This window comes from Penicillium citrinum, assembly GCF_028827155.1.
Source record: "Penicillium citrinum strain IBT 23319 chromosome Unknown utg000007l:1.0-2040159.0:1.0-2041076.0, whole genome shotgun sequence".
Lineage (NCBI taxonomy): Eukaryota > Fungi > Ascomycota > Eurotiomycetes > Eurotiales > Aspergillaceae > Penicillium > Penicillium citrinum.
Genome location: NW_026622692.1, coordinates 173641 through 187870, shown reverse-complemented (window position 1 = coordinate 187870; position 14230 = coordinate 173641). Strand labels below are relative to the sequence as shown.

The 14230-nt window shown below is 46.8% G+C and overlaps 4 protein-coding genes across 4 annotated transcripts; 3 read left to right on the top strand and 1 right to left on the bottom strand.

The window, feature by feature from the left end:
- Positions 1–662: 662 nt before the first annotated feature.
- On the top strand, positions 663–1774 carry N7469_007738 (putative L-cystine transporter; the record flags this gene model as incomplete). Its single annotated transcript, XM_056646656.1, has 4 exons — positions 663–706; positions 792–809; positions 898–1336; positions 1409–1774. The coding sequence occupies 4 exons, from the start codon at positions 663–665 to the stop codon at positions 1772–1774; spliced, it is 867 nt and encodes a 288-aa protein (XP_056498207.1).
- A 2678-nt stretch (positions 1775–4452) lies between these two features.
- N7469_007737 (uncharacterized protein) lies at positions 4453–5148 on the top strand (the record flags this gene model as incomplete). Its single annotated transcript, XM_056646655.1, has 1 exon — positions 4453–5148. The coding sequence occupies one exon, from the start codon at positions 4453–4455 to the stop codon at positions 5146–5148; it is 696 nt and encodes a 231-aa protein (XP_056498206.1).
- A 37-nt stretch (positions 5149–5185) lies between these two features.
- Positions 5186–5710, top strand: N7469_007736 (putative C2H2 transcription factor; the record flags this gene model as incomplete). The annotated part of the gene is made up of 1 exon (XM_056646654.1): positions 5186–5710. One exon carries the CDS (start codon positions 5186–5188, stop codon positions 5708–5710), a length of 525 nt encoding a protein of 174 aa, XP_056498205.1.
- A 5779-nt stretch (positions 5711–11489) lies between these two features.
- N7469_007735 (uncharacterized protein) lies at positions 11490–13275 on the bottom strand (the record flags this gene model as incomplete). The annotated part of the gene is given in 4 exon segments (XM_056646653.1): positions 11490–11607; positions 11667–11864; positions 11926–12645; positions 12662–13275. 4 exon segments carry the CDS (start codon positions 13273–13275, stop codon positions 11490–11492), a joined length of 1650 nt encoding a protein of 549 aa, XP_056498204.1.
- Between the last annotated feature and the right edge of the window lie 955 nt (positions 13276–14230).

The window sequence follows — 14230 nt, the reverse complement described above, 5'->3', positions numbered from 1 at the left end:
GATTACCGAAGGAGATCTCGTGTGATCTCCCGGTCCGAAGAATGTACCATGCGATGGCGGCGAATCGATCGGAATGTTGGAAGACAGCTGTCCACAGAAAAGCCGAGACCTCTCGTTAACTGCAATCTGAATTGCCTTTGTGACGATAAGCTGAAGTACCGTCGTCGCTGTTCTAGCGGTGTATGCTAGTAGTGTAAGCCGAAGAGAGCGTAGGAGGAAGAAAGCTCGTCGGGAGGTTGTAGGAAGGTAAAGAAGTCGTACAAGGTAAGTGATGCACAAATCAACCAGGATGAGAGATGATTGCAAACCCAGCCACCGGAAGAGATTCGATGAAAGTTGTACAGGATCAACATTGGACGGGCTGAGGGCGTCCTCGCTGTGTCAACTGTTCTCCATTTCGGGTTTAGCGTGCCAACGCATTCCCGCAGCAACGAGAGACTGACCGCCTTACCAAAAAGGATGAGAAATACGAAAGCGGCATCAGATAAGTCACATGATGTAAGTTATCTGTCTTATCGGCACGCGACCGGCACGCCATTTCATGTGGAACCTGTGAGCTCGTCATTTCCATTCTCCCCCTCATCCCTTTGATGGGTGTTGATTATACTCAATTTAAGGAAGAAGGAAAAGGAGATCATAGTTGCGCGCAAGTGTGAGCAGTAATGGCTGATGCTCAGTTGGAAATCTTTGTACGGGCGCTGTCACGGTAAGTGATTCTGTTACTTATTGCAGACGATCTGCGGGGAGCTCCAACCATGTGTCAAAGCTAGGAGGCTGACATTTTGCAACAGGCTTTTAGGATGGGCTTAGTAGGTTCACTCACCAGATGCCTCCAATATTTTTTTCTTTGAAGAGGGAAAACATAAGAACTCTATACTAACCTAACTTGGATTGTAGTATGTTCAGCTGGTCAGCATCCTTTTATCCACAGCCGATCTACAACTTCAAGCGCAAATCGACGGCCGGACTAGCAATCGATTTCCCGACGGTCAACTTTCTAGGCTTTGCATGCTATAGTATTTACACAGGGGCTTTCCTTTATTCCCCGTTGATTCGAGATCAATATGCAGCTCGACATCCGGCCTCTCAGGAGACAACAGTACGGTTCAATGACTTTGCGTTCGCCATCCATGCTACTGTGTTGAGTATCATCATATATACTCAATTTTGGCCATCTATCTGGGGATTTTATGTTTCTCGTTTTCAGCGAATTAGTACAACAATGCTGGGGCTATTTTGGGGTTGTGTACTAGCACCACTGGTGGTCATCTGGATTGTGCTATCACGAAGCCCCGATGGAGGGAATGACCCTTTCGCGTGGGCTTGGATTGATGTGGTGAGTCAAGCACATTTCTCCAAAGCAAGGGCAACCATGATACTAATGCAGGAACGCTAATCGGGGTCTTAGATTTATGCATTTTCGTACGTCAAATTGGTTATCACAGTAGTCAAATATGTACCTCAAGCATGGTTGAACTATAAACGACAGTCAACTGTGGGATGGAGCATTGCCCCAATGCTGTTCGACTTTGCTGGTGGCGTTCTGTCTCTGGCCCAGTTGGTGCTTGACTCAAGCCTCCAAAACGACTGGAGTGGGATCACGGGGAACCCCGTCAAGTTGTTGCTGAGCAACGTCACCATCTTCTTTGATCTTATTTTCATCGTTCAGCACTATATCTTGTACCGTGACTCCTCGGATCGCAAGCTGCAGCCGGAAGATGACCTGACCACACCTTTGTTACGAGATTCGAACTCTCGTTCGCATAGCGTGTGAGACAAGTGTCTTACGATTTGGCAATCACGTCCTCGATAACGAGAGCACTAGAATAGATATTTGGACATAATAAGGGGCGGAATTCAAGACATCGCATTCATATTGCAACATTGCAGAAGCAGCACTATTTTTGTACAGCACCAAGGACCCAAGATTGAGCATGGCATTGAGAAAGCAAGACAATTGGGGGCGGGCGCCAAAATAGACAAAATACCGAAACCCCGAATGCCGTGAGACATGGTCAATATGGCCTCGTATAAATCAACCAACCAATCAATAGATAGCTCTGTTAACTATTACCCGAGGTCGTCGATCGATGATCTTCCCCCCCATGTGGTCGATCCATGGGTCAGGCTGAAGTATCAAGTCGGTGCCATCGGGAAGATGAAATACGACACCAGCTCAACCATGGATTGAGTTGTTCACCGTGGGGTATTGGACTCTCAGCCCTATCAATACGGTCTAGACAATTGAAAGAGAAATTAATTATCGATGGATTTCAACGGGTGGCTGAAGATTTCGGCATGAGCCATGCGCCATGACGAGTCGGGCACTGCTTTTAGCATTCTGAAGCGCGTCAGCCCTAATCCATCCCTTTTACCCCAGGCTCTAGACTTAGAGAAGGACACCGCTTCTCGCGTTTGGGGGGGATTGCAGCAGTAGGAATCGTCCCGCCTCAATACTGTGCTGTGAGTGGTTCATCATAGCGCTAAATGCGAGCTATCCAATCAGCAATACGCATTGGCCTGCGACAGGGATCAGGATACGGCTCTAATCGTCGGTGTCGGACAGTTCGGGGATCAGCTGAACCTGAAAGAACGCACTCCAGGCCGCATTCCAACAAGCATGAGTGTTTTCTTCTTTTCTTTTCTTTTCTTGTCTTGTCTTTTCTTTTTTTTTTACCCTCTTTCCTCTATGTACACATACATACATACATACATGTATCTTCAGTACAGTGATACTATGTACATAGATGGCGTACGGAAATACTACTGCTATCCCTGCTTATCCCAAGAATGATCACCAATGTATGTAGCATACCATCTTTCGATCCGGTTTGTCCATATTGATGAGCCCCCTCCTCTATACTACCTTCGAGCATGGCCCCGATCCGTGGATGCTACCCTTACTGTTGCTCTTACGGCTAGGCGACGGCTAGGCGCCCAGAAATCTAGAAGAAGCTGGCTTTGGAGCTGAGAACTATACCGTATACAAGACGAAGACGTAACCAGTAGCAGATTGTAGATAGTATACGATAACTAGTTACCCAGCTGAGGAAGTGAATCAATCGAAAGATCATCCCAAAATGACTGGCGAGTGAAGAAAAAGACCCCACGTCAAAATTGGGGGCGGCTTTGGACTTGGCGGTCTCTTTATCGGGTTTATGGAGGATGAGACAACCGCCTGGTATCAAATCAAAGCTCACGAAAAGCGTTTACTATGTATGTATGTATATACAGTGTATGGAGTAGTGTGGAAGATTAGACTTGTCCACATGTTGAATAGACATCCCCACTACTGCACGCGGTATACCAACGACGTTCATACCCAAAGTAGAGTAGACTTGGACCCAGTAGACCGGTGCATGAAGTGTCCTTTTGGTGGTGGCTTTGCAATTGACGGTGGAGATCTTACTCGTTCAATATCCAATCACGCCCCCTTGAAGCCCTACCCGAATCGGGTTTAACGTTGCGAACTCCGTCCAGTCCCGCTCTTTTTTTGACATTCTCTTCTTCTTTTCACCTTAGGTACCTTCGTATAACAGACCTATCATTGCAATGAGCCAAATCAAGGTTGTGCCTCGATTTTACTTTGTATTGATCTTCATGTAATTATTATTATTATTATTATTATTATTCCTTAATTTAATTCTTATTTATTGGGATTATTATTACCTTTCCGGCTCTGTTCCACAAGTGACCCGTTGGCTTTCAGCCCTACTCGATCGACGACATTGGCTCACTCGAGCTGCCAACTGATGCATGGCCAACATGTCTCCATCTGAATCATGGTGATTCACGGGCCTTGTACCATGGGGCTGGTCTACATACATCCTCCTCGTCCCGTATGTACCAAGACTCTTTTTGCTCTCCCCACTTGCAGCCTACTCTCCACTCACCCCACCGCTGAATAAACGGCCTGTGAAGTGCATGATCTTTTTTGTCTTATGTATTTCCTGATTATTTCTCTAAATCTAATTCTATTATCCTCTTATTCTTATTTATGCTATTTCCTCCATCTGAGTCAAACCGATTGCAGATCCTTTTGGTTTCCAAACAAGTACGGAACGCCTGGAGAACTACTTGTTTAAAGCACTGCCTCACCCGAATTCTTTTATATACTACCTATTCATATGTCAAATGGTCCGCAATCCAGAAAGTTCCTGGATATAAGCCACATCTACATTCAAGTTCAAGTTGTGCCTCATCCCCTGAAGCTTATAAATCCCGCTCTCGTCATCTCAATCGCTTTTGCATACCACCTGGGCAATCAATCTATTTTGGTGGATTTGACCGTTGATTACATTTCAAAGGTAGATTGACCCAATTGTGAATCATCTTGATCCTCGGTATATGCCAGTGGAGCTCGGCTTTCATATTGAGTCCTTGCCCAGAGGAATACTTTAAAAAAAGGTCCGCGAACCACATCTGAAAAAAGAAGAAAGAAAAATTGCTGCTATGAAAGCGCAACATTCTCCCTCTAACGCCTTGCTGGACTTTGACCGTGAGGTTATCCCCTTCTCTATACTTTCGGAAAAGATTGCTTTCCCCAACGACCTGGGATACCCAACACACGGCATGTCACCCAAAGGGAAAGTCGATTGGGATACCAAAGACATGAGCGCCCCCGTCCCTGACAGCTCCGGTAACAGCTCGCTAGACCCTTCTTCTATGGTCAGCCTCGCAGGGATTCCCGTCAGCTCGTCAAATGGTCATCTTCAACAACCGACTTGCGTCAACCCACATGTGGGCTATGCTCCCACGCATCCGGACTCCGTAGCCTTCTTAGCCCCCGAAAGCTATTTAACAGATCAGCCGGACTCCACAAATGAACATTTAGGCTCTATATACAGCTGGTCTACTACTTCCAACTCCGAGGAACTCAAGCCTTGCTCATCCATTGATTCAGGTATTTGTTCAGCTTCAAATTCGCCCTTCATGCAATCTTTCTACAACTTTGGCTCTCCAACTCCCGCTACAAACCCAAATGTACCTGGCACAAGCGGCTACACACCACAGCAGATCAACAAGTGGTGTATGGAGAGTGATCCTGCCGGTAACTTCTATCAACCCCCGAACGGGGACTTATCCGGCCATGAGCCCACTTGCATTTCCTTCTACCGAGTTGTCTTCAAGTGTGTACCCGACACTTAACGAAGGACCAAGCGCAGCCGCGGACCAATGGTTCCCAATGCCAGCATTTGCAAGCCCACCATCTCCTCGCGGCAATGCAATGCCTATTCCTATTCCGACCCAAGACAGCAGCTTTCTCTCCCCATCCGCAACAGCCATGTCAATCGGCTCTTCCTCCGCCATCAGTAGCACTGCTTCCCCGGCCCCCACTCTTTCTGACTTCGAATCCAAGGCTTCATCGCCCCCATTTAATCCCGCCGATCTGACACGATACGGCATTCCAGCCGGTGACGGAGTTTGGCGCTGCGCCCACCCCGGTTGCACATCACAAGCATTGTTTCGTCGTGGATGTGATTTGCGTAAACACTTCAATCGTCACCGCAAACATCTTTTCTGTCGGCATGAGGGTTGCCCACAGTCTAAGCAAGGTGGATTCTCCAGCAAAAAAGACCGTGCTCGTCATGAAGCAAAGCATAACCCTGGCATTGTATGTGAATGGGATGGATGTGGGCGAGTATTTAGTCGGGTGGACAATATGAAGGATCATGTACGACGGATCCATCGACGAGGTGGAAGTCGTTGATTTTTCAGATGGATGAATTGACGTTTCTACGAGGATATGAAGTGAGGTCTTTCATTTTATGACGCTGTTTGTTTTCTTCTTCTTCTTTCCTTTGACGATATTATTATGTTTGGTTCTTCTATTCTTCTCTTTTGGGAATGTATAACTACGCGAATTGGCAGCAGGACATGGTAAACAGGCGAATACGGATTATGGTTAGAATTTGGCGACATGCATCTCCTAGCCATAAAGGATAGGCAGGAATGGGATTTTAGGTCTCGTGCAATCTATTGAACGTTCAAGATTTGTGAACGAATGAAAGAAAAAATCTTTTTTTCAAAGACCAATCAGATCAGACATAGAGTAACACTATAATGACGCCTTGGAACCTAATCGAGTCAGCCTCATTTGAAAACTGTTGTCTCAGACTTCAAGGATTCAATTAAAAATAGCATCTTCACTCTTTCGCCTCAGAGGGAAGGCATCCTGGCATGTTACTGACTGTTCTTGATTCAGGATCATCGATATATGCACCTCTGAGAGGTTTGATTGTAAATGAGTATCATAACCTTGAAGCATGCTGGCAACGCCCATCTCTATTTTTATGATACATGCTCATGCATTTTCTTCATGTTTTAGCGATTAAATATAAGCTTGGACTATAGTACTTTGATTGCTCATCGATAGTAACAAGCCTGATCCATTATCAATGAGACCATGGCCCTCCAGGTAATGAGGCTCTTGTACGTATGGAAGCAACGTCACCGGGTATTCAGATCAAACCCAGGAAATTCTATTAATCCCCGCTGTATTCTACTCGAGTTAGAACACAATGGGAACAAACCTCCCATCCATACGACCAAGGCTTTGTAACGCCGAGCCGACTGTGTAGAGATCCAGACTCAACAAATCAGTCTGTACCCACACCGAGGATCTACGCCGAGCCTCTTGATGCTTCGTACAGCAACCAATGAATTGAGACTTGGCGTTTTAATGGCTGCTGCGCCTTTCTCTCTGCGTGTTAGCATAACACATGCACTATGTAGTGTGTTGTTTTCGATTTTAGCATTGGATATACTCTGTTCTAAAGGTTGATAAGCTAACGATGCTAACCAAGCCCACTTCTCGGGTGATCCGATGAATTCCACTACCGTTTAAGCAGGTATATAGAGGCTTACATTGTCTCAAAGCTATCTCTAATCGGGCAGGTGGCTATGGTATCAAATTTGGGGGCTGTTTTTTTGATGTTTCGTCGATCGCAACGTTCTTCCAGAATAGGTCGAAGTCTGCTGACCATGAATCAGGTACTTCTACTCTAGTTGCATGTCAGATTCCCCAGCTCGTGCCTATCAACCGTATTGGGAATAGTCTTGTGGGTTTTACATTGTTGTGGGTATGTTCCACGATTCTGGGTCTGAACAACTTTATCGGTGGGGGCGGAGAAATTCCTGCTTGTTGAAGAACCTCACGCTTGATAGATTGTGAATTGCCAGTACATTCTTCTTTTGCACTTATATCAATCCACATTCACTCAGAATTATGCGACGTACTGAATAATTATGTACACCGATACTCGAAGACAGCAGATTACCAGAGCTTGGCGTTTATCATTTAGTAGTGCATAACAGTACAGGGAATTGATGGCATATACAAGTTCATTGGGTTCGTAGTAATTGCATTAATAAGATGCAAGCCTCTTCAGCTTATCGTCATCATAGACAAAGCTCCATTCTCTCCATTTTTTCTCTCCGTCGTGCGAACAAGGCATGGACGCTGCCGAGTGTGTTTGATGCATGACAAACTTCTCCTCTGTAAGCACTAGCCCTAAAGGCCCTCCCTGGCTTAAGACCCCTTGTCTCCAGCTTATATTTTCTGCAGACCATTGTCAGGTTTCAGAGTACCTTCTCCGTCCACGACTTCGATTGCCATGAGATTACGAAAAGTTGTTAACTCGCCAACCTCTTCGTCTTCGAATCTCTCAGCCCCTTCTCCCACCGAGCCCCAAGTGAGGGCTAGGGATTTCATTGGATGATCAAACCTAAAGTGAAACCTTGCCAAAGGCAGCAATTACCTCTCGCAGTCCATCTGGTGAATCTACTTCAAGAGTTTACCTTTTTCTTCGTTCCCTAACCCGGCTGCTATATGGATCCATGAAAGGAGACTGCTTGACAGTCTCTTTTGGGCGGCTGTTTCGCTCACTCGATTTATCAGCCGGTTTTGTATATTGCTGAAAACAAAATATCTGCGGCCTTAGCGTGTCGGTTTTCGTAATAGCCAAGTTCATTGGGGGTGAGACCAAATGAATTTTCTTTCATTGGATTTGACCCTAGCTTCAACAAGGTACGCACGTTTTTTGCTTGATAAAAGATACAAGGTTAGTGTAGGGGGGGTATCTCCGTTTGAATCGACAACTTTAGTATCCTTCTCTGTTAAGGCAGAAGCAGCAAATGAAACTATTCGATGCCCATCAGGGAATGGTAGCAGTGCTAGTAGATGTAGCACCGTGGTGGTTCGGGCGGAGTCTATATAAAGATGCTGTCGACCGCGATCCCTTTCGCTTTTGAGGATCAGATAAGTTAGACTCTCCACATAACTCGGGGCGTAGAATTCATTCTGGTTACATTGTAACAGGACCTCACTTAAAATGGTAACATGATCCGCCAGCTTCGGCAACGGTATTGGCGATGAGCTGAGAATCCCAGAGCGTCCTTCAGAAAGAAGGTCAATCTGGTTAGAGACCGGAATAAGTGGATCGGCTCCAAGGTTCAGTAGCGAGCGAGCAAGATAAAGCTTCTTATTTCTAACTGCCCGGTGAAATGACGTGAGGTTGTCGCGGGACTCGGGCCAGTTGATCCTAGCTTGATACGCCGAAGCCAGAAGTTTGGAGAATTGAAGCATCTGTTCCTACGACCCGGCGGACCATAGCTAAAAGGTGAAGAAATGTCAACCTTCTGTCGGTAGTGACCAGGGTCGGATCCGCCCCCAACGTTAGAAGAAATGAGACCATCTCCGTGTGTCCATAGAGAACAGCCATTTGTAACATGGTCATCCCTCTCCCTCTTGTTTCCAATTTCCACTTCTTCTCACACAGAAGATGCCATGCAAGGCTGAGGAGATCATGTCGTACTACCGACCAAAGTAATTGATCATTATAGCCAGGTCGCAGATCTGGAAACTCTGTCATTGTGTCGACATCGAAATGCCATATTTTGATGCCTTTCTGACGACGGTTGGGTTTGAGTGCCTGAGGCCGTAACCATCAGAGTATGGAAGAGTCCGCAGCCCTGCACTTCCCATGACTAGGAGAGCCAATTTTGCCAGTAAGTTCCCATGTCCTCCTGTGTGCCCGCTTTAAGCAATGGTGGAAGAACCTTCACATTTTGCAGATGACTATATGCCCATTGGGGAGGAGTCTGTTCTTTGACCAGCCCTGTGTAGTCCGTGAGCTGAGCAAGGATAGCAGCGCTTCTTCTCTCCATAGGTGCTCCGTTTCTGTATGACTTGAGCAAAGCATATCACAAAGTAACTCCTTCATAAACAAGCTCCGATGGGGATTGAAAGACAAGGAGGCTTTAAAAGAGTTACTTGCGGAGCTCGTGTCTTTCAGCAATAATTTAGAGAGTCTTCTTCCTCGTCGTGATACTATTTTCATCTCCCAGGGTCTCATGGGAGAAGTAGTCCAGTTGCCGATCGACCTTCAAAAACAACGACAAGCGTCTGTCCTCCCAGATCAACGATTCGCTAGAATTGTTGACCTCCGCCAATTGAATAAAACGAATTGGGCCGAGGTTGATTCTAGATCATCGAAAAGAAGTAGTACTACTAGCAAAAGTACGCAAGCTGCACAAAGTCTTCACGAAATCCGACTTGATGCCGAACCTCTTATCGATACAGCTTCATTCGAAAACTTCATAACTCCTCGCATTAGGTACACTCATGGATTTGAAAGAGATGGTGACTGCATTCTTGACGTGCCACCTGCTCGATCCATGTATTTCCAAATACATGAATATAAGGTTATATTCAGGCAATTGCTTCATTTGGCACCCCGGAGTATGTTATGGTGGAATGGCGATCCCAGCAAAGGGAATCTGCATATTCTCAAATATCAAAAGAGGCGATGGAGGTGCGTCGCAAGCACTTGGTTGCCCGGCAAATCACATCCACTGATTGGGTTCGTTTATCGCCTACCACTATCGTCACCAAAATCAACTGGGCCTGTCACTTTACGAGAGATCATTGAGGAGGTTTATCGCTCTGAAAAGACCCAAATTCCCACTATCGATGATCGATATCGACTTGCCTATGTTCTTGCCACCGCTCTATATCAGCTTCATTGTGCTATTTCAAGCTATAATATTCTTTATTTTCCCCGATCCCTCCAGTAGAGCCTTGGATTTCACAAGTCCATTTATATCTGGTTCAACCAGATATGCCAAGTTGGCAATATGTTCGTCCAGACCATTGAACGGAAGCTATTGAAGGCAGCGACAGATTTATCTCAGAGGGAGCTGAAGTTAGTCCACTTGGAAAGAATATTTTCGACCTTGGCTCGTTTGGACTCGGTGACCTTGAGATGTATGAATTACGAGAATGGGGTTCCTCTATTCCGACGAAGCTATGATGCCTACAGTCTTGGGGTGATACTTGTGGAGATAGCATGCTGGGAGCCGATTATGGTCCTGTGTGACCTGGAGGAACGCAAAAAGATGGCAAGATTTGAGGCTTACAGCGGCCCTTCACGGCTGACCTGGCCCAAAGCAGTTATTGATGTAGTCAAAAAAGGAGCTTGGATCCGAGATGGGCACTGTTTACCAAAATGTAGTTCGATTCTGCCTGGAAGGCACTAGGGATTTCAAAGAGAGGGAAAAGGTTTGAGATGAGGGGATTGGTAAAAAGGATCAAGCAAAGCAGCAGGATATGGGCCAACTAAAGCCAGGAACCGAGAAGGAATTCTTTTGGATAGTTGTCGAGGAGCTGGGACGGATCTCTGAATAGCGTCAAGCCTTGTCTGCTTCATTCATATAGAATGATCAAAGCGTGCTATTCTGAAACTAGACGGCGACGACGGCCTAGGGAGCAATACAAAATTTCAGTGGTCGGTTGTGACTGTTATTTGATAATTGACTACCCAGCCGAAGCTTAGCAGTCTGTTTGGAAAGGAGTTCATTTGAGCATTGATGCGTATTCAACTTTTCTAAGCATTTTCCCTTCTCATTTGACGCTGATACAGACTAATGTGTCTACACTACCAGTACAAATACTTGAAGTAACTACATAGTACTACACAGTACTACTATTCGTGAAGACAGATTGACAGAAGTGCTAAAAAGGTCCACAGATATCCCGAATCAGAACTCCTTGTTGGTACTAATCACAAGAGAAGAATAGACCAGAATGTGTTAACCAAAAAGAAGAAAAGAAGTTCAACACCGGATTCTCAGGACGAAACTCAAAAACCAAAGAGACAAACGAATGGACCATTTTGGAGAACGCTGTCGAGAGGATAACACTTGGGGCGAATAAAGAACAAGAACGAGAACAAAAAGCGAATGGCCCGTATATCATAATGCTTCTAACAGAGTGACATGTGGTATGGTATCATCGAAGAAAGAGAGCTGGAAGAAGGTATCAAAGATGGAAATTCGTCACGCGTAACTGGGAAAATGGGGGGGGGGGAGTGCCGTATGCTGGGAGGGCTGCCAAAAGCCATTATTGTAGCGATAGCCTGTCAAGTGCGTGTCGTATATTACACTCAAGCTCTTGAAAGTAGATAGGAAATAAAATTCGAGGTTGTGGATTAACCCGAATTCATTCGTCGCCGCCGTCCTCGTGTGCTGCCTACCGGGCGTTGTGCAAGGACTTGTCGAAGGATAGGGTCATCTTTATTTCTGTCGATGTGGTGGACTCGGACATGTCTAAGTGATGTCAGCGATTGAAGTAAGCTTGACTGTCAATTACTGAGCAAATAACTAACCGTTGAAGATTGTCTGGACGGGGATATTTATGTTGCTGGTCAGGACAGAATGGACAGACGTAGCCTGGTGAATTATGAACTAGGCCATGTCGCATCATCTCATTCTTACGCTTGAAACCTTTGCCTCCGATGCCACGAGGGCAACCGTCCACCGGGCAGAAATGCGGCCGATCTTGCGAGTGCACATTGGCATGGGAACTGGAAAGGGTTGATATTAGATGCGGAAGTTCTCTGACCGCGGTTAGATTTAATCGCTTACTTAAGAAGATATTGGGTCTGAAATGGTGCTGCCGTGCAACCAGGATGCGTGCACTTGAAGCTACCCGAGCCTGTGACTCCATTGGGTTGCGGAGCGGCACTAAACACAACTCGATCACCAGCCGGGGGAGTCGGAGCCAATTGCTCTGTCGGGGTTGGATAGCTAGTCGCCGGACTCGTGGTAGTCATGGGAGACATTTCATATGGAGTGGGGATAGATTTGGGGGTTTCCGCAGGCTGAGATGCAGGTGGAGGCGGCGGCGGCGGAGGAGGAAGTGCTGGAGGAACCGAAGGTCGCCAATATGATGACGGAGACGGATTATTTGAGGCATCTTTGGTGCTCACTGGTGAAAGATGGGAGAATGGACTTGGCATCTGGTGAGGGTAAAAATGTCTCGGCAATTGACGATCATGAGGTGAATCGTTTTGAGACGATGCTGACGGTGGGTAGGAGTAGGGCGAGATGCCATTGAGTCGCGAAGGAAAGTCACTTGGAGAGAGCCCACTGAGTGCGGAGTGAATGGATGGAAGGACCTGGTTATTGCCATTGCCATTGCCATTTTCTGGGGATGCTGCAGCACAGGAAGATGGGGGCGAGAGAGATTGTAGAGAGGGTAGGGAGATGCGATTCTTCAGATCAGGAGATTGTTTAATATCACCGAAGGCAGCCGGCGGTTGATCGATAGAGAGACTTCGATCTGAGCGCGTAAGAGTCGAAACACTCAGTCGATGTGGACGTTGCTGAAAGTCGAGAGGACGGGGGGGTGTTTATATCCACAGACGGGGCCAGCCGGGGTAAAGTTGTGGGGATCTTGTGCCGCGGAGAGAGAGACAGCTCGTGTTCTTTTATGGGCAGATCTGGCTTTCTTTCTTCTCCTGTTGCCTTTGGGGTTGGCATTTCTTCCTTCTTGGGTTCCGCGGAAATCGGAAGGATTGATTTAGTTGGCTCGATAGGTGTAGGCTTCGAATTGACAATTCCATTGGTATTCATACTCATCCCCCCAGTCCCCAAATCATCGCATGATTTCTTTTCCGTAGGACCTTGAGGGGGTCCAACAGGCCTGAAACAATCTATCAAGGAATTGTCGCGCTCAAAGGCCGCGATATCCGGACGGCCTGGAGCTAGAAAGTTGATCAGCACCGAATCGCCGAAACGAGTGTGAGTCTGGGTTTCCGGTTGGTGCTGCTTACGGGAACGATCAGGCGTTCCCTTGTCGCTTTTTTCGGAGGCATCGCCGTCGGACGCAGGATCGAAAGGAGCTCGGGCTTTTTCAGGTTCATACTTGGGGCAGACCGGCACCGGTGGAGGCGACCGGTTCATGGCATCATCCGAATCGTAAAAGTCGGTCATGAAGGCAGGGCCGGGCGTAGACGGCGCCTAATGAGGGGAGGAGATTTGGATGTATTCTTGAGTATTGACCCGATTCGACGTGGATCTGGATCGTCCAGCATAGCACGATCGTCGATGTGGAAGGGCTTATGGAAATAGAAGGGGGGAGTTGGGGGTTGAGTTGGGTAGCAGAAGAGGAGAAGAGGGGAGGGAATTCTGCTATGGAGGGTTTAGTTAGCGTTGTTCAATGATCACTCTGTCACCCGACTACCATGGTCTGTGGTATAGCCAGGTCAGACATCGATGATGACCTTGAGGAGCCCAAGTTGGGAGGGGAAAGAGAGGGGAAGAGAAAGCGAGTGAGGAAGAAAATGAGGCTGGCTGGCAGGCTAGACTGGCCAGACGCGCCTTAAATTAGAACGACCGGGGGAGAGAGAGAGAGAGAGAGAGAGAGAGAGAGAGAGAGAATGGAGGAAAATACCAGGGAGATGGAGATATGAAGTTATCGGTGGATTGACCAGAACAAAGGCCAGAATCGGGGCAAGGGATGAGGCTCAACGGGTATACCACGCCATTCCCTCAAATGATATCACGGGATCTTTCGTTCGTCAAGTGTTGGTCTTCTGTTGAGATCCCAGTTTTGTGGTGGATTATTGCAAGTTCGAGTTGGCGAGGAGGGGAAGTTCTGAGCTAAGCGGCTCAACGATACTAGAACAATGCCGAGTATAATAGGTGTGTTGAGTACTATGAAGAGGTATGGTAGAATAAAATATAGAGGGAAGAGTGAGTAAGAGTGGACAAGGCTGGAGTATTGAAAAACCAAGTCAATACATAGGACGAATGGAAACGAGAAGAGAAGGGACAAGTGAACGGGAATGGGATGAGGCTCTGGCAAGGTGGGCCTGAGGATATCCGAGAGGCTCTACATTACATACTACTACATACAGTGAGTGTATAGTATGGTATTATACTATAC